At 51.8% G+C, this 25,326-nt stretch overlaps 1 protein-coding gene across 1 annotated transcript; it reads right to left on the bottom strand.

Annotated features, from left to right (window-relative positions):
- On the bottom strand, nt 1-23,624 carry ISM2 (isthmin 2). The gene is made up of 6 exons (XM_050336540.1): nt 23,084-23,624; nt 8,264-8,524; nt 7,392-7,770; nt 6,443-6,583; nt 5,851-5,928; nt 1-5,389 (listed from the first exon to the last, which is right to left on the bottom strand). Exons 1-6 carry the CDS (start codon nt 23,219-23,221, stop codon nt 4,872-4,874), a joined length of 1,515 nt encoding a protein of 504 aa, XP_050192497.1. The 5' UTR covers nt 23,222-23,624; the 3' UTR covers nt 1-4,871.
- Between the last annotated feature and the right edge of the window lie 1,702 nt (nt 23,625-25,326).

Here is a 25,326-nt window from a genome sequence, read left to right as displayed (position 1 = left end):
GTATCTGGGTTTTATTAAGATTTTAGGTAACACTTTATATACTATTTTTATTAGTAAATAAGGGAAGGCCTAATAAAGATGTAATGAATGCAGTACATTTCAGTATAGATAATTGGTAACTTAAAAGTAAAAAAAAAAAATTACATCATCACTGGAAGACAAGTTTAGGGTCCAGAATTATCTTGACCAAGTGGAAAAGTGCAGCCAGCAAGGCTACAGCTGAAAAATTACAGCACGTGTGATTTTTTTTCCTTTTAATCTTCTGCTCAAGGTAAGTTGGCAGCTGTGTGCCACCAGCACACCCAGCCCAGAAGGCTACTGTAGCCACACAGTGGGGTGTGTCCCTTCGCAGACCAGAACAGGGGTGTCTGAAATGTTTGTCTCCAGAACTTCAGTTTTAATTCAAGGTCCACAGACCATCACAATTACACTTTGCTCTTGCCTAGGTTAAGGCCAGGCCTTGGAGTTCAGGTCTGCTCCACAGGCTTTGGCCAAACTCTCCTTGCATTATCATCCTCTGCTCTCTCATTCCAAAGCAGCTCCTTCTGAGCCCAGTTGGGGTTTTTTTGTGTGCTTTCCAAGAAGCAGATTACTGGAGCAGGAGCCCTGAGAAAGAGCAGACAGGTAACAGAATATTTGTTGCTGTAATGAAATCTCACAGTCATCCCTGAGAGATGGGCAGCATTCACCCCACCTGTGCCCCAGCAAAATCTGGGCGTGGCTCACTGTGTGTGCAGAGAAACTCATCTTCAAGTCAGATGCCAGTGAACTGGTGCAGCTGAGCCACACCGAGCTCCAGTCCAGGCTGGCAGACTAAGACAATGTTGATGGCCAGCAATGATGCTGGTTTCATGTTCAAGGCAGTGGGCAAAAGTGCAGCCTGAGACTCTGCCACAGACTCACTCTGTGATTTCAGGTGACATCTCCAGGTCTTCAGCACCTGCTTAGTGCAGAAATTCTTCCTGCTTCTATTCTATGGCGGTGGGAATTTCTATAGCCCAGGAGTTCTGCCACAGGGCTCAGCATCCAGCACCTTGTTGCATAGGATAAAGGCATGTTAAAAGGCATGTTAGGCATGTAACTGCTGACTGCCCCTCCAAAGAAAGAGTGATTTTGTCTGAGCAGCTTGGGCTCCATGCAACGATGTTTTGGATGTTGCAGAAGACCCACAGGAAGCTCAGAGCATCCTTCACTGAGAGGACTTCTCTGCTGCGCCCAGGCAGAGGCCAGCAATGGTGCCAGGCAGCTGTGGAGCAGAGTCCCGTGCTGGAGCAGCAGATAACCCTTGACAGATGTGCAGACAGCACAAAGCAAAAGGAGCAACAGAGAAGGAGGGAAAACAGCTGGAAACAGCAAGATCTTGGAAGCGGTCATGATTTATGCAGCAAATTAACAGCAACAAGAAGTTGTGATCCCTGGAAAGCTTTGCAAATCCCCCTGCTATAATTAGCTGTTGGCTCTGGAGGTGGTTTGCCAAACCAGTTTTCCAGCTGGGATGATGCTGGGTTTTATTTTCTCCCTGCTTCCATGCTCAATACCTGCCTAAAGCAGTGTGCTGGTGTAACATCAGCCAGTACCCAACTCTGGCCAAGCTCACCATGGAATAAAACCTGGGGCACGTTTGCTTTTCAGCACTGACCCTGATGGTCTCGTAGGAGGCTTCCTTCCCTGTAAGTAGAACTTCACATATCCCATGGCTGTAGTGGTGGGCTCCAGATAGTCTTTGTTACCTGTGATTTTTGCAGCCAGACATCACTAAATGTAAATCCTAAGGAAAGGAATCTAAGCCATAAGGGCCTCAACTGGGACTAGGAACCCCAGACGTAGTGTTCAACATAGTGTCATCCCTCTCAACCAAAATAAATAGCAACATATGCTCCAGTTCCAACTGGATGACACCAGCATGACATTTATATATATATATATATATATATGAATGTGTGTGTATATATATAAAGTGCTTTATCAGAATAAAGAATTCTTCTCTATGAAATTTTGTAGGAATAAAAGACATTTTATATATACTATATATAAAATACCCACAATAAACCCAAGGAGTAAAACCTTAGAAATTCATCACTTAAACAGCAGTGAGCTGGACAGAATCTTCGATGGGATATAAAAATAAACGCTTGCTTAATGTCTGCTTTCCTCACAGTGCTCTGCAAAGCCTCCCGGTGTGTAAGGTGCTTGTATGAGGAACAACACTGCTTCTTGTTTCTTATGCTCCAGTTCACACCTATATTGTCCAAACCATAGAGGCAGTGAAGCAGAACAGCTACTTGGCTCTCAACTACCTTTTGTGGGGGAGGCGGGGAGTGGGGGGGTGTCAATGCAAGGAATTTTTCTACTTGCCCTTGGACAGGAACTGCAGTTATTACAGAAATCATAGTTTCTTTTCTGGGGGTTACACTGGTTGACATAGCCAGTATAAAGGGGAGGAAGGTGCAAAGCCTGACTAACAGGCCTTACTGTAAGAGCACTTTCTTAGAGAGTTGCCAGTCTAACAAATAAATTGTCTGAGCTTTTGCAAGTCTCCTTCAAGAAAGGCTGTTTGCAGAAGTCCTGCTTCCATGCATGGGTCCAATACCAAACACTAGGCACATTCAACAGGAGGCTGTTTTAAAGAAGTCAGCACTGATGGTAAATAAACTCCGAGAGTCTGATGATGTTAATGATGACATATGGTAAGGGAGAGGAAATATGAAGATGCTGTGCTGAATGACAGAAGATAACAAGCTCACCCTTCCATGGCCTTGTCTGCTCAATTTGTTTGCTTCCCATACAAAAGCCTCCATGTCTCTTGACGAGGCTCTCTGAACACATCCCAGGCTCCCAGAACCAAGCCACCAGATCACTGCCACCCCCTCCTGACCACCTCTTTATGACCTACCTCTTTAGCAGAAACTAGCGAGTGAATGACCATTTTGACTAGGAACATGAAATGATCATGAAAATTTTCCAGGGTCTATGTCTCCATCCATGCTTATTTGGTTGTCTTCCTTCTTACCACTTACATAACACTTGTCATCTCAAACTGCATACCTATGGGGAAAATGACGATGCCTGCCTATGTTTTGACAGAACCCACAGCCAGAGTCTAGGGATACAAGTGTGGAATAACAGTTAAATAAGAATAATTCAGTGACAACTTCATTAATAGTTTTACCAGCTAGGAACCCCTTTTTCCCTAGGAACCAGCTAGGAAGTCTTAGATACTGATGACCAAAGACACAATATTCTATCAGTAACCAAGACAAAAGGATCAACATACATTCAACATATATAAAGATGCTCCCAGAAAGACTCCCCGGATTGCTTTCAGACCATGGATATTCACTGATGCTGGAGAAAACTGCAAGAAGGACAGACACAGCACAGGATGGTCAGCCAAGGACCTCTGCAAGCAGACATATTTTTTTGGTCCAACAGTGTCCCGTAGAAATACATGGAGTAGCAAACAGCCTCAGATGAAACTTCTAGTCTAGAAATTACTCCATTCTTCTTTATGTGTGCTTGACTTGCTCTTTTATTTCCTCTGATGCATAAAATTTTCAAAATGAAAGCTGCAAAGTTTCTGCCAGGTTCAACAACTGAATGTCCAGGGATAAAGGTGCTCAGCCCACTTTCTTTGCAGAAAAGCTCACAAAATATGCTGGGACACACTGCCACAGACCTGTGAAAAGCTGAATAAAACCCAGGCAAGACCAAAGTGCACCAGAGAGCATCATGATCCATGATCTGTGGAGACTAGGTATTATTAGCATGTGTGTGTTCCTTCTTTGGAGCCACACTTGCTCGCCTGGCCCGGCAGTGAGCCTGAGAGGCGCAGGGTGTGCTCACACCTCGCTTTCCCTAGGCTGTATCCTGTTGGGCACCTGGGAAGAGACAGCATGGAGCAGGGCCCGTGTCCAGCAGCAGACCAGAGAGGGCAATGCTGGATGCTCCCAGTGGCAGCTGACTTGTTCCTATCCCCATGGAGAGCTTGGCTTGGTGCTTTTTGCTCCTTGCCAGCAATGGCATGTGCAGTGGCCAAGGTGCCTCCTGCCTCTGGCAGGCCTGTGAGTGAGAAACACAGGACTTCCTTCTGGGCTGTGTTATGGGTGCTCCTGAGCACTGAGACCCTCTGGGGGCTGCCAGGGCACCAAGGCCTGGCAGTGGGCTAGTGCTGGGACTTGCACAGGTGCTACCACCCTGCTCCCCCAAGCACCAAGGCAGAGGGGCTGAAATGCACACAGGTGGTGTGTGTCCCCTGTGATGATCTCCTCTGAGGCCCACCCATGTCTAGCTTTGGCAACCAAAACCCCGGCGGCAAGGCAATCTTGCCAAGAGAGCCCAGGCAGCCAGTCTCCTCCTGCCCCACAACCCACCCTGGGCCTATGGACCCTGCTAAGCCTTTCCCTGCTCCTTCCCAACTGTGCATGCACAAACCAGAGGAGCATGCAAATCCTGCTCAGCTGTGCCTCAGCAGCTCCTCAGACAAGGCATGAAGCCAGTAGGAGCTGTGCCTGCTTCACCCTGCCCTCAGCTTTCAGGTTGCATTGAAAGGTCGTAGAGAATAAAAGCGGGCAGGAGCAGCCCCTTCTTCCCTTTACACTTCTGAGCCCTTGCTGCTCCCCATGTGCCAGCCCAGGAGCCCTGGATTACAGGACTGCCCTGGGTGGCACGGCAGGGATTGCACCACAATAACCTCCGGCACCCTCAGAAATCCAAGGGGGGCTGAGGCACCCCTCTGAGGGGAGGAGACAGATGGCGCATCCTCCCCGCTCTGCTTGGCACCACTGAGGAGCCCATGAGCAGGGCCAGGGCTCGCCAGGCTGCGCAGGGGTGCAAGCCAGTGGTGGTTGTGGCTCCTTTGAGAGCGGCTGTGGCTAGTACTCCTTGGCCTCCTGCAGCTGGGAGAGGTACTCCTCCTCGGTGGGGTTGTCCGCACACTGTTGACCATTGTTGGGGGGCCGGACAGCGTGATACCGGCTCCAGTCGCCCTTGCAAAGGATCCAGGGCAGCATGTCCACTTTGTAGTGCAGCTCCGGGGAGAACTCGGTGCTGATGAGGTTGGGGACGCCAGCCCCCTTGCCGCGCGTGATGAGGCGGGTGTGCTCGTCATAGCAGCAGTGCTGGGCAGCCAGGGTGGTGCTGTCCAGGGAGAGCATGGAGCGCAGGCAGAAGCGTGCTGTCGGCTTGTAAATGTCCAGGCGCTCCTTGGGGCCACTGGCATCCCGCCATCGGAAGCTCTTGCCCTGCTGCTCGTCCCGCAGGTTGACGGCACTGTAGACGGCTTCCAATGGGTAGGAGCAGGGGCAGCTGGGCAGGTCCGTCAGCACCTTGCTCAGGTACTTGGTGAGGAAGTCGCTCTTGCAGTTCAGCCACTTCTCACAGCTGTCCACCTCTGGGGGAAGGTACAGAAAGGTGAGGGCATGCACAGTCTGCACTCCACTTTACCCAGTTGCCATTTGCCTGCCACCTTGCCAATACCACCAGTGGAGCCTGCAACCACTAGGAAGGAGCAGTCAGCCTCTTGGGATGAACTGGAGCCAGGCTCCATCCCCAAGGCAGTGACAGAGGGAAGGGGTTTTGTGCGGGGGCCCGGCTGGCAGCACTGCCCCATGGGAGAGGGCACACGGCAGGCTGGCCTCGGCCACTGAACCGTAAAGCAGGACTGTGTTGTACCAGGGCTGTGGGAGCAACTGGGTTTACTAACATGACCACCGAAGCCTGCACATGGTAGTGGTTTGGGTGACTTAAGTCTGGACAGCAGATGTGGGAGCCCTTGGCAGAGCCCTCCCCACCAGCCAGCTATGACCCCCCAGTCACAGCTGAAGCCAGTGCAAAGCAGAAGCAGAGGCTGACCTGAGTTGAACAGCTCTGTGGTGTTGTCACTTTTGAAAGGTGTCTCTTCTGTGGGAAAGACCATTTCCCCTTCTGCACCTTGAGAAAGAAGGAAAAAAAAAACAAAACAAAGAGCCAGGCTGAACACCAAGACAAGTGGTGGGATTCTTCCCTCTGTATGTGCACCAGACACCATCCATTTTCCAGCCCCTCTCCTGCCACTTCTTTGGTGTCATGGCTCTGTCTTTGGAAGGAAGGGCCAGCAGCAAGACTGGATGGATAGACCTGTCTGAGGCTGTGAGATAACATAAATCCCAGTGGATAGAGCCGGCTCTCAGTATGCCTCAGGAGAGAATTTCAAGTGTGAGAGAGGTGCAAGAAGTTACATATCAAGCTGGACTCCAGCTCTACCACCCTTGGGTACCACACAACTGCTTGGGGAGCCATGAAGCCCAATCACAGCCTCTTTATGGAAACAAAGGCCCATGGTCATTAGCCCTGAACACATTAAATATAACTAGTTCTTGAAGCATGAGCACTGCCTGCAGCAGTGGGGGACCAGCCCACATCAGGGTCAGACAGCACCCAAGCACTGGTACGGCCAAGGGCTCACCAGGGCAGTGTGGCAGGTCGCAGGTCCTCGACTCCGTTGCTGTGCAGGCATAACCACAGGACCGGGTCCTCTTCTGGTTCCCACTGCCACAGGTAGTGCTGCAAGGGGACCACAGGCTCCACTCCTCCTCATCTTCATAGTCTGTGCAAGGCAGGGAAGAGGCAGAGAGTGGTGAACCTCAGCAAAGTCCTAGCAGGAGGGGAGCCAACAGCCACCTGGGACCTCCCTCAGCTCCGCACCATCCCCGTACAGGGATGGCGCTGCCTGGGGCACACAGAAGTACCCAGCCATGTGATGCCAAGGGCCAACCCTGCCCTCGTTGCCAACCCCAGGGAAGCAACCCCTGAGCAAAAGCTCTCATTCTCACAGCTTTGCTCCCAGTCATACCAACCCAAACAGGCATCACCGACATCCCCATCCTCACTGAACTTGGCCAATGCGCTGGCCATGACGCTGAAGCATGAGGTATTAGCAAAGGCTGACTGGTTTCAGGGTCATGGCCAAGAAGCTGCAAGAGGGAGCTGCTGTGGTGCCATGGCCTGTCTGCCCACCAGCACTTGCCATGGAGCCCTCTGCAGCTCCTCTCCTGGGGGAATGTCGACGTCTGAGGCAAAGGCTTCTGGCACTGGTGTCATTGCAGGGATCTGAGTAGATGGCAGCAGCACTTGTCATTTAACATTTACAATGTATTTCTCATCTGAGCATGCCTTTGCTAGAGTCCATGCTCCATCTGATTACATGCAAGGGCAGTTCCCACTGGGATTCTAGCACATCTGACTGCTGGCAGCCACAGCTGAGTACTGGCCTTGCTCCTTGGCATTCTTGCTTATTTTTAGGTAGGAGCTGAGCACCAGCGTGCTGTGATCCCTGGTGCAGGGCTGTGGGCCAGGCAGGGCAGGGGAGGGCAGTGCTGGTCTGCAGGGCAGTTGTGCATACCAAGAGAACTCACCGTAATTATATTTTTCCTTAAAGATCCAGTTCTTCTGCCCAGGCCATCGCTGGTCCCAGTTTCCTCCCACTCCACTGAGCATGGACTCCTCCTCCTCATACTCTGCTGTGTAATCTTCCTCCTCATCATCATCCTCTTCTTCTTCCTCCCTGTCCCCTACATCCAGGTTGTCGTCCTCTTCCTCCTCTTCCTCCTCCTCTTCTTCTTCCTCCTCCTCCTCTTCCCCCTCGGCAAGGTCAGTGTATTCCCAGAAGAGGGGCCAGAACAGGTCCTTGTGGGACAACCACTCAGAGGATGTCAGAGACCAGTCATTTCTTGTCTCCTTCAACAAGTCCATCTCCATCTCGGCCTGAGGATCATCCACCACTTCAATGGTCACCTTTAAGGCAGACACGAAGCAAGGCAGTGAGCCAGGGCACAGCCCTGGGACAGACCTACCAGACCACACACTGGTTCCCAACCTGAGAGGCCAGAGACGCTTTGGGCTGCAGGACGATGATGAGCACAAGTGGTCTCACCTCATCCAGAGAGACTGACCAGGGACAGCGTGGGAGACTCGGAGGGCTGGTCGTCACCCACAGGGGCCAACGCCACCCTGAGAAATTGAGAGGTCACCCACGTAGGAGTGTTTGCTCCTGCTCTGCCAAGAGGAGCTGGGGGGGGCCAGGGAAAAGGGTGTGAGCAAATTCTTCTGGCAAGGAGCTTCTCCATGCCAGCTATCTGCAGCTGGCAGCTACCAAGAGAGACAGATGGCAGCAGCCACACAGACCCCATTCACAAGATCTTTCCTCTTAGGGAACCAAATGAGGCTGGAGAGCACATGCAGCACTCACCCACGTTCCCCCCATGGTCCTCCTAGACCCACTTCCCACCTGAATGTTGGGGTTCTGGGCACTCAGGTCCACATTGGCCAGCCCTGGCAAGCTCTGCAGGTCCAGCATGAAGGGCAGGCTCTCCTCCTGGCCAGCACTGCTGGGCTGGGGCACTGCTGGGCTCCTGGCAGCTTGCTGAGCCACCCCCCGACGCCTGTGCCGCCGCGGGCCAGCCTGCCCACTCCGCCTGAGCCCCTGCGCCTTGCCCGATGGTGGCAGCTCCTCATCCCCTGCCGAACGAGGACTGGATGAGGCAGAGACCTGGAGAGGGAAGAGGCAGTGAGAATATCTCTGGAGGGTGGCAGTGCAGGGCAGGGAGCAAACTGCTAACCAGCAAAGGGGGTCTAGTCTGCTGCACCAAGTGGTTCTTCCACCCTATCTGCAGCATCAGGGTGGCAGTTAACATGTTAATCAATCAAGTTAATATCCATTGTCCTCTGCTGTGCTAGGATTCAGCCCCACTGCACCTGAACCTACAGGTCTATTCAGGCTAGTGCTTTCCATACCCACAACCACCCTCTCTGCACCCCTCTCTGCTGTCCCATTACCCATTTTGCCTGGCTTTCCACTTCTTGCTCTCCCTTTCTTGCTTGGTCCCTGGAGATGGGTAAGCAGCACAGGCTGCTTCTGGTCACAGAGTTACCAGAGGTCATGTTTAATAATTTTATATATTTATATAAAAAGTTTATAACAAGGGCTTTATGACAAGGGGGAAAACCTCATCAAAATAAATTGTTCTGTGGTGTTAGTATTAGGGCAGACAACTTGAAGCAACACAGGTTTAACTGAGATTTCACATGCTGCCCACAGGCTACCACAAGGAGGGAAAGAAACTGCTGGTAGATATAACCCAGCTACCTCTAGGTCCTTGAGAAAGGGAAGATGCCCAGCTGAACAAGTCAACAAAACTCACTTGCCAGTGCTGCCAATGGCTCTATCTGCTGCTGCCACTGCAGTGGCACATGGCATTTCACAGCCAGCCTTGTCCCAGGAGGAGCAGGGAGAGTGGGCAGGGAGTCTTGCCGGGCAGGCAGCACCAGTCAGAAGGGTGGGGCGGGGGGGAGGGAGGCAGGGAGGCGGCCAGCGCGTGCTGCCAAATAACTGGGCTCACACCGAGTTCCCACGTTCCTTGTCCCTGCACTCGGTGCACACTGGCATGAAAGAGTGTGAGTCAAAGGGCCAGCAGGCTCCAGTGTGCCTGAGTAACCGGAGATGGGAACAACTGGCAAACCCCTCTGTGGCACAGGTGTCCTTGGGAAGATCTGCTGGGCCCCATAGCTCAAGGCTGGGAGCTGAGGTGCCCAAACCCCCAGCATCTCTGCCAGAGGATGCCTATTGCTGGCTGCCCAGCTGAAACCCCCTTTTGTTTCCAAGCTCTTGCCCTTCACACCATTCCGGTCAAGAGCCACGGGATTAACGAAGAAGAGTGCGGAGTGCCCCCTCCCCATGGGGTGGAGGGGGGGGATGCAGAGAGGCATTTCTACCTGCAATTAGAGCCAGATGGTTTGGGGAAGGACTCCCCTTCCTTTCATCCTGATCACTGGAGCACTTCAAAGGCAGCTGGAGCCTGGCCAGACTCTCATGAGTGCACACAGCCTGTCCCCAGCCCTGTGCCCATACATCAAAGCCCATGATCCCTCCATTCCCGGGGGAGGGAAAAGAGCAGCAGGGATGCTGCTGGTCCCTTGGCTGCTGCCCAGAGCAAGCTGAAGGCAGAGAAGGGCCAGTGACAGACTTCGCCAGATGGGCCCTGAGGAGAGAGGGCTGCACAGAAGAGTCTGCCTGTGCTGGCTGGTGAGAGCATTTGGGGCTTGCTCCCTCTCCCTGGCCAGGAAGGCTCCTGTGGCACTGCTGGCAGCAAACATGAGCACAGACACATGCCTCTGCCTACACCTTCCCCTCCCAGCTCCCTCAAAACCACAACAGCTTTGGGAAGGGCGCATGGGAAGGATGTCTGGTTCTGTCTCAGCCCATCTCCCGGTGCCTTAGCCCCTTCCTAGGTCTCCTGTCACACACAGGGTCTCCTTGGTAGGGACCAAGGCAGAGCCCAGGTGGAACATAAACAGCAAGGGGGGTTGAGCAGGCAAAGCTGGCCGTGTCCTAGCACTGGCTGCACAATACTGCCTGACAGTGCTGGGTTTGCTGCCAGCTGCCCAACACAACCCTGCACAAGAGACTGACAACAGCCCTGCGAGCCTGGCGTTCCTGTCTAATTTGCAATGAGCTTATTGGGCTGGGTAAGCTCATTTCACAGACAACCAGGAAAGTGAGGTCTCCTCTAGCAACAAGATCCGAGCTCACCCAAGGACATCAGACCAAGCCAGCCAGGAACAGACTCCAAGTCTCCAAATTTACACTCAGTGCCTAATTCACATTTTACGCCCAAACAAGCTCAAGAAATTCAGAGTACTGTTCCCACAGGGAAAATGTAAAACTGCTCCAGGGAAACTGGCTGTGAGTGTGTTGCAGGGTGAACAGAGCTCCCTCAATGCCCAAACACTCCAGAGGCATAAGGACACTGAGAGTGCCTGCCCTGGATGGCCCAGAGTCCATCAGCAATGGTCATTGCACTGTACCACCCAACACTTCCCTCCTGTTGATATCTGCATTGTTCTGAAGCTTTGCTGGGTTAAAATTTGTCCCTACATCAGATGTCCCTCCTGAGCAAGGTTCTGCTCCGTGCCCTGCCCCAGCCAATCAAGCCGTGGATTTAACAAGCGCTTAGAAGCCCAGTGCTCTCTCCAGGTGAGAGCATCAGATGTGTCCTCTCCATGTCATCAAGGGGCTCCTGACAGCCAAACAAGCAGCTGCCCTCGAGGTTTGCACTCCTGCTGCATGACACCCATTCTCTCCTCTACTCTGTCCAAGGAGCAGCTGGATAAAGCAATGAAGCCTGGAGCTAGGCCACTACAGGGCATCAGCTAAGGGAAGAGAAGACTTTGCTTGTCCAGAGCGAACACTCTACTTCTCCGCTCTCCATGAAGCACAGGAGAAAGTCTGCAAACCATTGCCCAGCTGGTCATCACCAGCTCCCTTCTCCTTCCACCACCAGGGAAGAACACTTGCCACCACCCCCCAGAAGCTGAGCGCAGTGCTGGAAAGCCATCACTGTCTCACAGCTGAGCTCCAGCCTTCTCCTGCAACTAGCCTTCTCCTGCAACCAAGCAAAAGAAAAGTCAAGGAAGGAATTGCCACAGATACTCCTGCATACACTTGGCATATCCTGCTTTGCTGGGAATAAGGCTCCCCAGGGCAGGACCTGAGAGAAACTCTGGGGCAGCACTCAGGAAAGAGCATGGGCTTTCCATTTCTGAAGACCATGTTTTGACCGCAGGCTATAAGCAGGATCACACCCTTCTACCTACCAGCCCAGGAGCTCTTCCCATCTAGTCCAGGCTCTCCCACATGTAGGACTGACCACCTAAACACTTTGGGGTGTTTGGAAAATAAGCACCTTGGGTGCTTATTAAAAAATATGTTTGGAAGGGGAAGGAGCTCATTAGAAATTCACCCCAGTGTCATGCCTACTTTGTACATAACACAGGCAACAAGGTGTGTGGAAAAAGGCCACACATCATTGCTCTAGAGACTAAAGGCTGACATTTTTCCATTTCTAGTCCATACGTCTCTATTAAAATTGCTCGAAAATCTGGAGGTGGTGAAGAGAGCAGCCACAAAACCATTTCGAGGGATGGAAAGAGTTTTCCAGTGAAAGATCTGTATAATTTAATTTGTTTGTCATATTAAAAAAAGGAAGCAATGACTTGATTTTCCAGTTCTTTATGAGAATAATCCATCAGGCACCAGAGACTCTATAATCCAGAACAGAAACACATAATAGGAAGCAACGTGCCCAAGTCAAAGCCAGACAAATTTAACTGAGGAATAAGGATCATGCTCTAAGTGCCATAGGTGATTAACCACAGGAACAAGCTAAGAAAAGTGACAATTTCTCTTTTGGAGACTGTCAGACTCACATCACTAGGCTCAACATGAGTACCACATCTGTACTAGGGAAGAAATTCAAGGCTCTAATAATTTCATCTGCTCTTAAAATCTGCGATTTTGCTATAAACTTCTCTAAGGCTTTGAACTAAACATGGGTTAAAAAAGCAAATGACCGATGTTCATGTGCTGCAGCTGCTACATAAAAAATTACTAGAGATGTGACAGCTCAGATCCTACAACCTGAAAACATCAACAGACTAGTCCCTGTGCTGTACTGCACTTTGGCAACCAGGGGCCACACTACCTGTGATGTGTGCCACCACAACCACAAGTACGTGTCCCTCTAGCAAGTTCCTCAGCATCTCTGTAGGCGCTGCAAGTTGCCAGTGCACCCACTGTCAGTGCTCTTTGTAACTACACACACCGCTGAGCAAAGCTGCCCCTCCAAGTACGTTTGAGAGAACTCTCCTGGGAGTGAAGCACTGCTGGAGCTTGTGCATCAGCAGCCAGTGGAGCAAGCGAGTCACCAACATAGGACAAGCTCAGAGGATGCAGCTTCCACCCACACCTATCCCAAGCCAATTACGGAGTACATAAACTCACTCAACTTGAACCAAAGAAACCTGTGCACACGGCAGTCAGACCAGAGGCAACATTCAGGCTGTGGTTTGGGCTTGTTAACACTGCAGTGAAGAAAATGACGTATTTGCTAAAGGCCGGTATCACACTGGGCTATAATTATAAGGAATGGGGGCTTTTGTTGCTTAATCATTACTGCTTGTGTTAGGTTTCCTTTGAACAGTTTTACCATGGTATACTGAAACAAGAAACCACCAGAAGAACTATTGATCTTTTCCTGAATAGACCTTCCTACTCTTTCCCCAAGCTCTCTCCAACATTTTAAAATCTGTGCTGCAGTCTGTTGCAAACTTGCCCACTTATGAATTAGTCAAGTACAAATTTTTTATGATTTTTTTTACCATAGAACTTTTCTTTCTATATTCACCTAAATGAGCTGCAAAGATCTGGAGAAAGAAAAAAATATCTTTGGACTGAAACTGGGCAGAAACAACTCCAGAGGAGGATTTTAATGTAAAGTTATACTATAAAGCTATGGCAGTAGAGGGCAGATGGTTGGTTGCTTTAGAAGGAAGTCCAGCATGGGGTTAGCTCGGGCTGTAGTTTGCAGAAAAGCTCATGACGATTTTTGCTGATAGGTTTGGGAGGAAGGGGAGGTTTTTCTAGAGCTAACAAGTAACAACACTGTTGTCTCTTTAAAATAAAGGAAGGTTGAACAGCAAGGCAATCACCAGGAACAAATGCAGTGTGCCATGACGCCTCCCTCCCATAGTGCTCTCTCCTTGATGAGACACTGCTCAAAGAAAGGGCTTTTTTAGCCAAGCCAGCTGAAACCACCACAGCCTCCTGAGGTCCGTAGTTTGATCCTCCTGGCTCATAACCCATCCACCAGTACACAACCTGTCAATCGGCAGTCTTTCAGCCAGATGGAAAATCCATGGGACGCACATCAGGCAAGTGACCTCTGCCACCCATCAGCTCATCACCCACCTAACGGATTTCCCAGAGCCTTGCCAAAGCTTCTAGAGATGTCAAGAGCTGGATGGGTACCTACAAGATAACAGGGAAGGTGAAGATGCCACCCAGTTCTTGTTACTGTCTGTAAGACCACCTGAGCCACAATCCCAGTCATCGGACACGACACATTTAGACTTACAGGCAGGTGGCTTAGGAGGAACTATCACTCAGGGTTTTGACAGGTGAGCTCTGGAAGATCTGCCAGAGGTAATTTAAAGAAGTGAACACCTCCAGTTGCCTCCCTCTTCCTGTGCCCTGGGTTACACTCCTGCCTGCAAAGGGGTTGAGGCCCAAGTAAAGAGCAGAACCATGATTTCCCAACTGCTCTACTCTCTGGTCCACCTCAGAATCAACTCACACTTGGATGCTGTTTTTGGGGGGTATTTTTTATGGTTCCATTTTTTTGTTTGTTTTATTTGTTGGTTTGTTGCCTTTTTCTTTTTCTTTTTTTTTTTAAGTAAAGACTCCATTTAGGTTTTGCAGGAGTTCTACAAGTGCTCATGGAACAGACAAAGCACTTGGCTATCATGCTTGCGGGGGCAGATCGTGTTTATGACAGGCCAGCAGGAGCTGGCAGCAAACTGCAGGCCGTGCAGATAATTATTATAACCTCATGATTATAATTTTCACGCAGTTATCAAAATACTTTAGATCATATGGTATCACTTTCTTTTCTAACTAGCTTTATCCCAACTGTCTTGAGTAGGAAGCTGCAGGAGGCAGCATCAAAGGTTTACTCATGTCTCATTATTTATTTTCATGTCTCACAACTGCAACAACTGTAATCTCTAAACTCATTCCAAGGTCGGTGACTCAGCTGCCCTGAGGCAGAGCCAGCCCTGGAGCAGAAGACACCACAGCATGGAGAAGCAGCAGCATGCAGCACCATGAGGAGCAAGGACACAGCATAGGTGACTCTGTGCAAGACCAAAAGTGGGGAAGTTGTCCAGGCTACCGACAGTGCTCCTCACCATGCATCCCATTGGCACAGCCCAGCTTCTCTCACTGCAGTCAGCTCTCCTGCAGATGTGCTGACAAGTAACTTGCCCATGGCATCCTCACTCCCCAGACCACTTGAGACGCAAGTAGGAAAAGCAGGAGCCTGGTGGCTTTTCACCTTGCCTTGCCTAGCTGTTGCCCTTCTCAATGTCACATGCAGATGCTTCTCTACCATAAACATCTTCTCTCTCTTTAACACTGAGACAAATGCTGTAAAACTCCCATTTTGCAGAAAAAGAAAATGACCTGCCCAAGGTCTCTCAGGTAGCCTGCGGCAAGGCCAGGAATAGATGCGGGTCTCCCATGTCCTGCTTGGGGAAGGCTCTCGGAAAGGTTCACCATAGCTGAGTTTCTCCTCTCTACCTGCCCCTCAGGAGGGACTGCCCTGCCTTTCATATGGATGAATCACACAGGTCTTGAGGAGAAGCTGGAGCATATGGTTAGCACCACTGACATATCATAGCACAGCAGATGGAGTTTTCCTTCCACCAGGAGACTCTGTCCAAGCACAGATCCCAAGGGCTGATCCTTGAGAGGCAGTGCCTGCTGCAAGGACACCAGCCACTGGCAAGGCACCCTTACATGAAGACCCTTAACCTGAGACCTTATCCTGAGACTTCTGCTGCAGCCAGGCCAGCTGGGAGCTGCTCAGATGCAGCACAGGCATGGGTATGGGAGCCAGGCCCCCACAGAGACTGCATGGAGAGGTCCCCCAGGGAGGTGAACAGACACACATCCATAACCTCTGGTGCTCTCTGGCAAATGCTCCTTCTAGGGCAGATGTTTTCTGTTAACATAGTTGAGCTGTAATACACATAAGCTGCTAATGCATCAGACTGAGTTGCTGTTAACTTGTTCCAGCTCTAAACTCCATGTGCTTCAGTAACCATTAACTTGTTCCAGCTAATGATCTGCATTTGTTAGCCTGCACACCGTAACTCTCGAGCTCCAGCTGCTGCTCCCTTCCCTGTCGCAGCCCAAGCAAAACTGCAAAAGCAAAAACCCCTGAAATATAGCAAAGCAAGTGCAGAAACTGATGGGACCAATGCCAGCCTCCCCTTGCCTGCTAAAAGAGGTGATAGTGTGGGGGGACACAGGGCAAGAGGTAACTCAGGGGGCACCTACTCCCCTTGTCCCACACAGGCTGCAGAGGCTGCCCCTCCAAACAAGCAATGTGGTAGGGAATGCAGCCAACCAGCCAAACAGAAATCTATCAGGGATCCCCTCAACAACAGACAAAATGGACACCTGAGCTGGATTCGGAGCATCTCCATACTCTGCAGAGGAAGGGATCCAAGCAGGGATGCCATACCTTGTCTTCCTTAAGGGACAAAGCTGACTCACAGCCAGCAGCCCCTGCTCCAGGTGCTTGGCTGCAACTCCCCAGCCTGTGGATGAGCTCAGATCCCCTCCCCAGCCCAACGGCAGGATTTAATGACTCCTGCACATCAATGTGGGGTGGAGGAAGGGTCTTGGGGTACCTTTCTCTAGCTCCAGTCTGTGGTGTTCATAACTCACTTGTTCCTAAGATTTTCCAGGACAGCCCCTGTTACTTCTTAAGTGCTTCACCAAAAAAATTATTTTTTTCCCCCCTCCCACCAGACAGAAGCCTGAGGTTCCCGAGGCTACAGAGGCAAATCCAAAGTCACTAGGGCATATCCAGATGGGAAGCCCCACTGCTCCAGCTTCTTAGCACCCAGTTGACCCCTCCTCTTCCCTTTGGCCAGTCACTTCCTAGAGATAACCCCAGGACCAGTCCCCATGGTGGTCACAGACACACAACACTCAAGCTGTAATCCTGGATGCAGAAGCCAAGCAAACCCTGAGACACCCACACATCTCCTCCACTGGTGGCATGAGGAGGGCCACCCTACAGATGCTTCCTAGAAGACAACTAGATGCTCCCCTAAGGGACATCTTTGTAGTTTTATTACATGGTAAGGTTGCCTGCTCCTTAAAAATCAATGTCTCAAGAGGGGAAAATGCTGGGGGGAACAGCCTATGTGAAGACATTTGTACAACACCTTATCTTGTCCGAGGTGCTGCATTGCATGGCACAGCACGGCACAGCTGGCATCCCCTGGGATTTTGGCTGCTGCGGGAGCGGCTGCAGGGGAGGGCAGGGAGGGTAGCAGGAAAGTGTGCTGAAGTTGTGGGGAAGAGAGTACACCCCAGGGAGGCAAAGAGGTGTCAATTCTCCACTGGTGGAGCACCTCTTGCAGCACCTCTAGGCCACCCAGCAAATACCGCCCCTCAGGAACCTGGAGGCTCAGCTGCTGGGAAAGAGTTGGGACTGGCTTGCTAGCCCCTAGACTCAGGCTGCCAAGGCTGGGCTGGAAGACAGCTTATCTGAAGGGTACAGTACCCTTGCCATGTGCCAGCCTCCAACTGCACCCTACATGTGCCTCTCTTGGTTTGGGACATGTTCCCAGACCTGCCTTGCACCCCAAGTCCTGAGTGCTAGATAAGACCCTGACAGGCCAGGCCAACCATCAGCTCCTAATCCAAGATAAACCCAAACCTCACCACCTCTTCCCTGCATGCATGAGCATTTCCTGGTCATCTGCAGCCAGGTCTCTACCTTGTGCCCATCCAGTGGTGCCAGGAGACAGCAGAAGGCAGTGATTTACTGCATTTTGTTCTCTTTGAAGCTGTATCCTTGCCCTGGAGATGAAACCAACCTGAAGCCCAGGAGGCATCAGTGCCCTTCACGCCAAGGGCCACCTACGACTCAGAGGTAGGTAAGGCACCATCGTTTTGGTGCCTTCATCTCATGAGTAAGGAGATGAAAGTACATCTCAAACAGCTTCTCAGACAAGCCTCAGTAGTCCCTACACAGAGGAAACATGCAGAAATGGCACTGCTTGGAAGCAATACTTTTCAGGCTGACTTTTACAGCTGGCCATGTAAAAGCATCTGACTGCTCAATGAAGGTTACTTGCAAAACATTCTACAAAAAAACCACAACAAACAAACCCCAAACTCCTTGCACTGTTATTTTGCAAGCTTCTGTCTGAAACAAAAACGATTTAACATTGAAACACGCCACAGACTCTTCCTTGCTCCAGTATTTTGTACAAAACCTGAGCCTATGTCTGACAACATTTGCTTTGAAGGAGTTGGACAGCATGGGACACCTTGCTGGTCTGTCCATAGCTCAGACTGTCCTCAAGCTTCCCTGTGGGAACCATCACGGCTTCTTGTTTTGGGGATTATTCCGAGTGGAAGAATATTTATTGCTGCTACGGAAAACAGATGATCCCTGGTTTGCACTCCCTACCCATAGGACACTGACAAGATGAAAGCAGGAATTAACTCTAGCACACTCCCTCCATCATCCCACCAGGCTTGGAGGGATCATGGTTGGAAGCAGGATGAAGAGAAGGTCTGCATGTGCTGGAGGACACTTTTGTGAACCCGGAGAGAGTGCCGGGCAGTGCCCTGTGGAGGGATTTATGCCTCATCTCTTCCCCTTACATGTGCCTTTTACAGGAACCCCTTTGATTGTAACAATGGGAATGCAGCAGACCTATTTGTGCAGTGAAAAGGGAAGAAGCCCCCTTGTTGGGCAGCTTCCCTACACCCGGCTCCCCTTTGTTTCTGCTGCTGTCTCAGCCCCAGGGCGGGAGGGTTTTCAACTGTGTTGACTAAGATAATTTGGCACTTCTCAAAAGGAAATTTGCTACAAAGGGAGAAGTACCTCCCTGCACACAAAGAGCCCCTTTCAGAGCGGAAGGATGCTTCAATGAACGTTTTGTACCCACAAATCCGACCTCCGCCAAGGACAAAGCCAGGGACAAGAACGCTTAATTGCTGAAGAAATGAAAAGGTAAAAAGCACATCCGCAGGCAAAATGACTCTGCTACTGACACAGCCCGCAGTGGCGGCGGGGATCTGGCTGTGCAGGCAGCCAGCACCGACCCGGTCGCCCACTCGTACCCCAGCTGGGCCTTCCTGATGAGGCGGCAGCACGACAAGATGCTCCACACAGGGCAGACCTGGGTGACAACACAAGCTGGAGGTCCTCAGCAGGGAGAGATGGCTCTGGGAAAGTGACATCCTCTTCTTGGCCAGACAGCCCTAGAAGAGTCAAGAAGGAGCAAGAGCTGGGGGGAGGCACAGGGCAGGCTCCCCCAGACCTCTGTGCCCATGCAACCCATCACTGCAGTGGTGTCCCCAGACTAACGTGTCTAGGCTGTGTTACGGCTCCCAAATGACAGGGCTACTTCTGCTTACAGTCTCCTGGCAAGCTCCACTCAAGCCTAGATGATATTTCTTTCCCTTTAACACTGTTTTATCTAGTACAGCCATGCCATGTCACCTTGAAACTCCTTCACTCTCCGTTTGCTGGTATCTCCAGCCAGGCATCGTGTGACTTCTGTACATTTAATTCTTAAGCACTCCTCAGCACTCACATGCCCTTATGCACAAGACAGGTCAATTTAAATCAAGACTGCTACCAATTATTTTTAATCAGGTGTAGACCTTCATTTTTATATGTAGTTTGCCATCACTACTCTTACTGCTTGATTTAACCAGTAAATAATAGGTAACCATTGTCACTTGTTTCCTTATTTCTCAGGGGCCTGAAGCCATCATATCAGGTGCTGCACAAAACCACTGATTTGCAGCCAATTCAGCCTTTATGCTGTGCTTGGTATTTCTTTTGTTGCCTTCCGTTATGTCTTATCGCAGATGCCGTATTTGCTTTGCTCACAGCCTCAGACTACGGGAACTCCAACAGCAAGCTCCAGCCTGGATTTGCCTCCTGCCCCTGTCCCAGCCCAGCAGTAACACCCCAGGTGCCTTGGAGAGCTTGCTGATGTTGCTCTTGGACCCCTCTCTCAGAGCAGTTCCCTCCTACCAAAGAGCACACATCAAGCCCACCAGAGCTCGACTGAGAGCCTGGACCCTCCATGAAACATTGTTGGCTTGCCCTGCCACAGACCTCACTCCCAACACCCCTATCACCGTTCCCACCGGCACTTTTATTTCTATGCACAGCTGTGGTGTAGGTTCACACAGACCTAATCACTTCTAACATTTACATTTCTAGCATGTTAGGACTCTAGCTGTTTTCTATTTACCAGAACAGCACCAGAATCAACCGGTATCAGTTGGAAATAATTCAAACGTCTATTAACAATGTTCAAAGACAATATTTTGAAATCCAGTAAGTTTAACAAAACATATTCTGCATTTAAAACTCCTGACTTCATAAATAAATAAACAATCAAGTGACGTGATGAGCTGTACCTTGTCTCCAAAAGGGACACAAGTTTTTCGAACTATTCAGTTACCCAAATCTGAAGAGCCACTTGCTGGTCAGTGCTCTGTCCTGCCACATTTCTGCCCACATAAAAGTATGAGCACTTCTAAAAACCCTGCTGTACACCTGCTTGCTGCTTCAGAGCCCACTTGCCTTCCCAAATATCACCAAAAAGCCTCCAAATGAGCACATATCTTCTCTCATTAGATTTAAGTCACAGTTTGGAAAGAAAACTGCCTTTCAACTTCTTCATTCTGCCTTTTCAACTTTCAGTCAAACAGACTGAAGCAACAGCAAATATTCTCACTATAGCTGTTGTTTATGCTGAGAACAGTGTAACTCAAGCAAAGCTTTTTTGCCCAGTGTCACAGCTGAGAACATGTAAATTTTCCTGCTCCTTTGGTAATGGATCTTGACTGAGGCACAGGACTTTGGGACATACTAATAAGGTTATCACCCAAAAATAAAGCATGTGTTCCCGCCATCCTTCCTGCAATTAGAATACCTTCTAACTCAAAAATTTACTGAAAAACTTGGTTTGATTTTTCTAAATTATATTAGTATAGAAGTGCAACTCTGAGGCTCAGGACAGATTATAACAATTTCCATTCAATCCTAAACCAAGGAAAAAGGTTTGCTTTAAACGAAGTTGTTAAAATAAGTCCAAGTTATATAACCGTTTAATGGTTTTGATTGTCTATCTGCTCTTCTCTGTCATTTCTATTTTTCTCCTCACAGCCCCCTTCATTCTACCCACATCTGTAGGGCATTACCCATAGTGTAACCAATACTCCAGCTGTGGCTACCCTGCTGCCATAGAGACAGGACGTATCAGTGCTGCAACAGGAACCATCTGTGTGTATGACCCAAAATCACTCTGGATTTTTTTTTAACCACCATACTGCTGTGCCTGTGCTCTCTGCTTTAGTTCAAACAGCTGTGCATGACTACTCTAAATTCTCCCCGACATGCACTAGAAACAGAGGATTTCATCCCAAAACACAGCTAGAAGAGACATGTGTCTTCGGCTGCTTTCTCCCTGCCGTGAGAACTGTGCAGCCAGTACTCTGAGGGATGCAGGGCGTGCACGGGAGCACCAACAGGCTCCCAGAGGAATTAATTTTTCAACTTCCTCCTTGCTTCTAACCTCCACCCTCAAACCTTTGCCTATAAACTTCTTGTGTGTTTGTACTTCTGCAAGAAGCAAAGGTCCTGGGGACAGAGGCTGCGCTGTGTAAGTGCCGTGTGTGATCTTTGGCTGGCCGCACAACGCTCCCCATTCACAGCCATTCACAAACCGGGACTGACAGCAGCTCGCTCCCCTCTCCCATGTATTTTAGATGTCAGATAAAAAGGAGCCTGAAGGCTGCACTGCAGGGTCTCGTGGTAGGCACATGCATAACTTCCTAACATACAGATTGTCCCTATCCTTGCCCCCTGCCACAGGGCTGCAATACTTTCCTGGATTTCAAGTGTAAATCGCTACTCCTTCTGCAGCCAGAGCCCAAGGTCACTCTGCCTGGCATTTCTCCGGCAACTAAAGCACCATCTCCGTCTATGCTCAAAGTTTCACTAGCAAAGCACAGCACAGAACATCCCCAGCAGTCCTCTTTGGATCTGCTCAGTTCATGCTCCACTCAAAACCATTACCAGACTTGACTAGCGGTACCTGGCTTGACGCAGGCCGTGCTATCTCTTGTCTACTGGCCAGGCTTTCCACGCGGCAGATTCGCTCCTCGCACTTGTTCCTTGGATTTCATGCTGGAATGGAGTTTAGTGCATCTCACGGGAGCTGCCAGCGCAACTCCTCCACAGATCAACGTCCTGTTTCAGCACTAACTAGGAACAAGGTATATTCCCACCACTTCACACCTCCTCTGCCAGTCTGACTGACGTTGCAGATCAAATCTGCTGCTTCCCATACTGCTGCCTATCGCCAGTGAGGGCTGAGCTGCTCTTACCTGTCCTGCTCAACCTCCTCCTATCGTCACTTTTCTCAATTATTCCCTTCACCTACTTTTAGCAGTAGCATTCTTTGAAAGAGTACTTTTTAAACACACTTGTGCTGCCCGAACCATTTTTTCTCCTGAGAACAGTTTCAAGATGGAAACAGCTTGTTTCAACCATCCAATTATCTTTCTTATTCAAACCCTTCTCCCTGCTTTCCTTTTGTTTCTTTCCTATTTCCCTCCTGTAAATCCCATCAGATCCCATCAGCTGTCTCCCAGTCTGACCGGTCTCTCGCTGCCTGTTGAAGTTTTCCCTTGCACAGTCCGCGCTCGGCAGCCAGCGCTGGCCAGATCCGGCACTGCGAGGAGCGCAAGGCGCAGCCCCGGGACATCTCCCTCCCGGCCGGGAGGCTCCCCAGGCCGCCTGCCCCGGGGGACACTGCGGGGGCGCAGGCTGCCGGGATTAGAAGGGAGCATGGCCGCTCCGGAACCTGCCCCAGGGGCGTCTCGGCGCGGAGAGATGGTGGCTAAAATCCGTCATGTCTTATGTTTGTGGTAGGGGAGATTCGGCGTTCCTGGCAAGGCACCAACCCCGTTAATTTAACCCCTCTCTCCCACCTGGGATGTTGGGTGCTGGAGGCAACGGATATTCCCGGGCACCGGGTCACGACACTGGGCCCCGATCTCAGAAAGCCTAAAGGAGCCCCTTCCCTTCAGCCTCTGTGCACTGCGAAGACCTGAGGCTGCCCCAAAATCCCGCAGGCCGGGAAACCGCTCTGCCCCTCAACGGGTGAAGAAACGGCCCGTATGAGGGGGGGCCCGAACACTCCTCCCCGCTGTTGCTTCTCTCCCGGGAGCTGCGGGCGGCCGGGCCGCGGGACACGTGTTGGATGCTGCTCCCGTCCGAGACGCACAAGCGCCTCCGAGGGAGCCCCGGTGACCACTCAGGTGGCCCGCTGCCTCCACAGCCTTCCCGGCACGTGAGGGGCTGCAGAGCCTGCGGAAGGAGTCCCCTCAGCACCCGCCCGGCTCTCCATACTTCCCCAAAGGCTGCCTTACCTCCGCCAGCTTGGAGCTTCTCTCCTTCGGACTGTTGCTGCGTTGTTTCCTCACGGGTAGTCCTCTCACCACAGCCGCGAAAGTTGTCAAGAAGACGAAGCTGAGGATGAGCACGACTTTCCCTCTAATCAGAGGCATCTCTCCCTCCCTCTTTCCCCGCACGTTCAGGGCAGGCGGTCCGGCAGCACGCCCGCCCGCAATGCTCCAAATCCTGTCCTTCTCCGAGAAAGCGAGAGGAGCAGGGAAATCTTAAAAAAAGAGTAATATATAAAACACCGGAGCCGGGAAGTGCGGTGCTTCGCGGGCAGGGACAGGGGCCGGGTCGGGCGTCCCGGGCCGCTCCGCTCCCTCTGATCGCTCTTGCAGTTTGCCGAGCACCTTTCGCGGTCGCGGCTCCCCCGGGCTCGCTCGCCACTGATGCTGAAGGATAACTCTGAATAGCTTCACAAGTGTGTGCGGGGAGGGACGGGAGGAGAGAGCTTCGCCTCCCCACTCCGCTTCCTAATCCTTTCGGCAATCCGATTTCTTTTCCTCCTCTTCTCCTCCCCCCGCCGAGTCACTCGCCGGTGCTGCCGCAGCTCTGCAGGCAACGCTGGGCACCGGAGGGCGGGCGGGAGGCCGCTCGCCGGGGAGAGGCTCCTGCTCGCACGAAGCGCGGTCCAGCCCCGCCTGGGCGATAGCCGCCGCTGCCGGTCCCGGGCACGGCCCCGACGCGCCCCTGCCCTGCTCGGAGGCTGCCGGCACTGCCAGACCTCCCCCCTCTCCCTCCGGGCGCTGCCCCCTCCGGGGCGCCGCCGCCCGCTCCGCTCCTCCCCTCCCGGCAGCTGCATGGCCCGGGCGGCCGCCGCCCCCTCCGCCCGGCGGTGCCCGCGGGGCGCTGCCCCTGCGGCGGGGCCGGCCCGGCCCGGGGCTCTTTGTTCCGCGCCTCGGCGGCGCCGGCCTCGCTCAAGCCCCGCGGCACCACCGGGCGCTTCCCGCCGGGGCAGCCCCGCCGCAGCGCTCTCCCGGCGGGGCGGGGCTGGGCGGCCGCGGGGCCCGCCGGCTCCGGCCCGGCCGCGCCAGGCGGGAGGATGGAGGCGCCCGGCACGGAGGGGCAGGAGCGGGGCCGCGGCCGGGCGGGGGGCTCAGCGCATCAGGGGCTCGGAGCCTCCCGCCGCGCCCCCGCGGAGAAGAGCTTGCAAAGGCCGCCGCCTCCTCTTCTCCGAGCGCCGGGGCCGCTCCGCGGGAGAGCGGGGACGAGCCCCCCCCGGCTCCTGGCCCGGCCCGCGACCGGCAGAAACGGCGCTCTGTGCTCCCCAGTGAAAGCTCCGGCTGTTCCCGAGCTGCGGGATGAAGTTTCCACCATTCAAAATAAGTTTTTATTCCTTGATCTGCTCTCTTCTACGCTGGCAGCATCTTATCTAACGCTCAAAACCTGTTGGAAACATGGAGTGGCTGTTTACTTTGGGTCTAGAGTATCTATTCCAGGATCTCCACAGGCGTTCATGAGCCTGTGAAGGAAATTACTAGGGAAAGGATTAGGAAAAACTTAGTAGAGAAAGACGCTGAAAGGAGGTTTTGCAGCCTGCTGAGGAAAAGTGCTAGTGCTGGCAGTGTCCCAGAAAGGGACACCTCGAACAGAAAAGACATTTCTACAGCAGCCTTAGCACAAAGTTGCAAATCACCTGGGCCCATTTGTGTAGCCACAGTTAAAATCAGGACCTGCACCTCCTTTTCAAATACCGACATCTGGTTTATGCAGACTTAGGGCCGAGACGAATGGAAGGAAATGTTTAAAACAAGACACAGATTGCAAGACAGATGTGAGGTCAAGAATCCCATGCGAGATGGATCAAGAAGCCCTTTCAAACATCTCATTAGCAGCATGACAGCTGAGAGCAGCCTGACACTGTAACAGCACCCAAGGGTAGCAGCCTGGCAACCAGCTTTCGGTGGCAAGCAGTGAGCTCTGGCGGGCGCTCACTCGCGGGAGTGCTGCGCGTCAGGAACAGCAGCTGCCACTGCAGACGTCTCTCTGCAACAGAAGCAGCTTTTCTAGATTGCACATCAAGGCTACTGCTGTACAAGGGACCCGAGACTGCCAGAAAACAGCTAAGTATCCATCTCGCATGCAAGGTTTCCTAGCTCTGGAGTACACGGCTAGAGGGGAACACTAATCTGAGCAAACAAACAGGCTATGGTTTTACACAGTCATTACAGTATGAAACTTGTGTGTTAGGTTTTTTTGAGGTTTTTTTGGGGGT

The sequence above is a fragment of the Myiozetetes cayanensis genome, unplaced genomic scaffold, assembly GCF_022539395.1.
Source record: "Myiozetetes cayanensis isolate MyiCay16 unplaced genomic scaffold, myiCay2020 scf6-25, whole genome shotgun sequence".
NCBI lineage: Eukaryota > Metazoa > Chordata > Aves > Passeriformes > Tyrannidae > Myiozetetes > Myiozetetes cayanensis.
The sequence above is the reverse complement of the archived record's forward strand: the minus strand, read 5'-3'. Positions and strand labels throughout refer to the sequence as shown.

Coding starts and splice junctions, on each gene's coding strand:
- ISM2 (XM_050336540.1), bottom strand. CDS start 23,221: ATGCCTCTGATTAGAGGGAAAGTCGTGCTCATCCTCAGCTTCGTCTTC. Junction 7,771..8,263: donor CCCAGAACCCCAACATTCAG/GTGGGAAGTGGG, acceptor TCTGCCTTAAAG/GTGACCATTGAAGTGGTGGA. Junction 5,390..5,850: donor CACAGAGCTGTTCAACTCAG/GTCAGCCTCTGC, acceptor ACCTTCCCCCAG/AGGTGGACAGCTGTGAGAAG.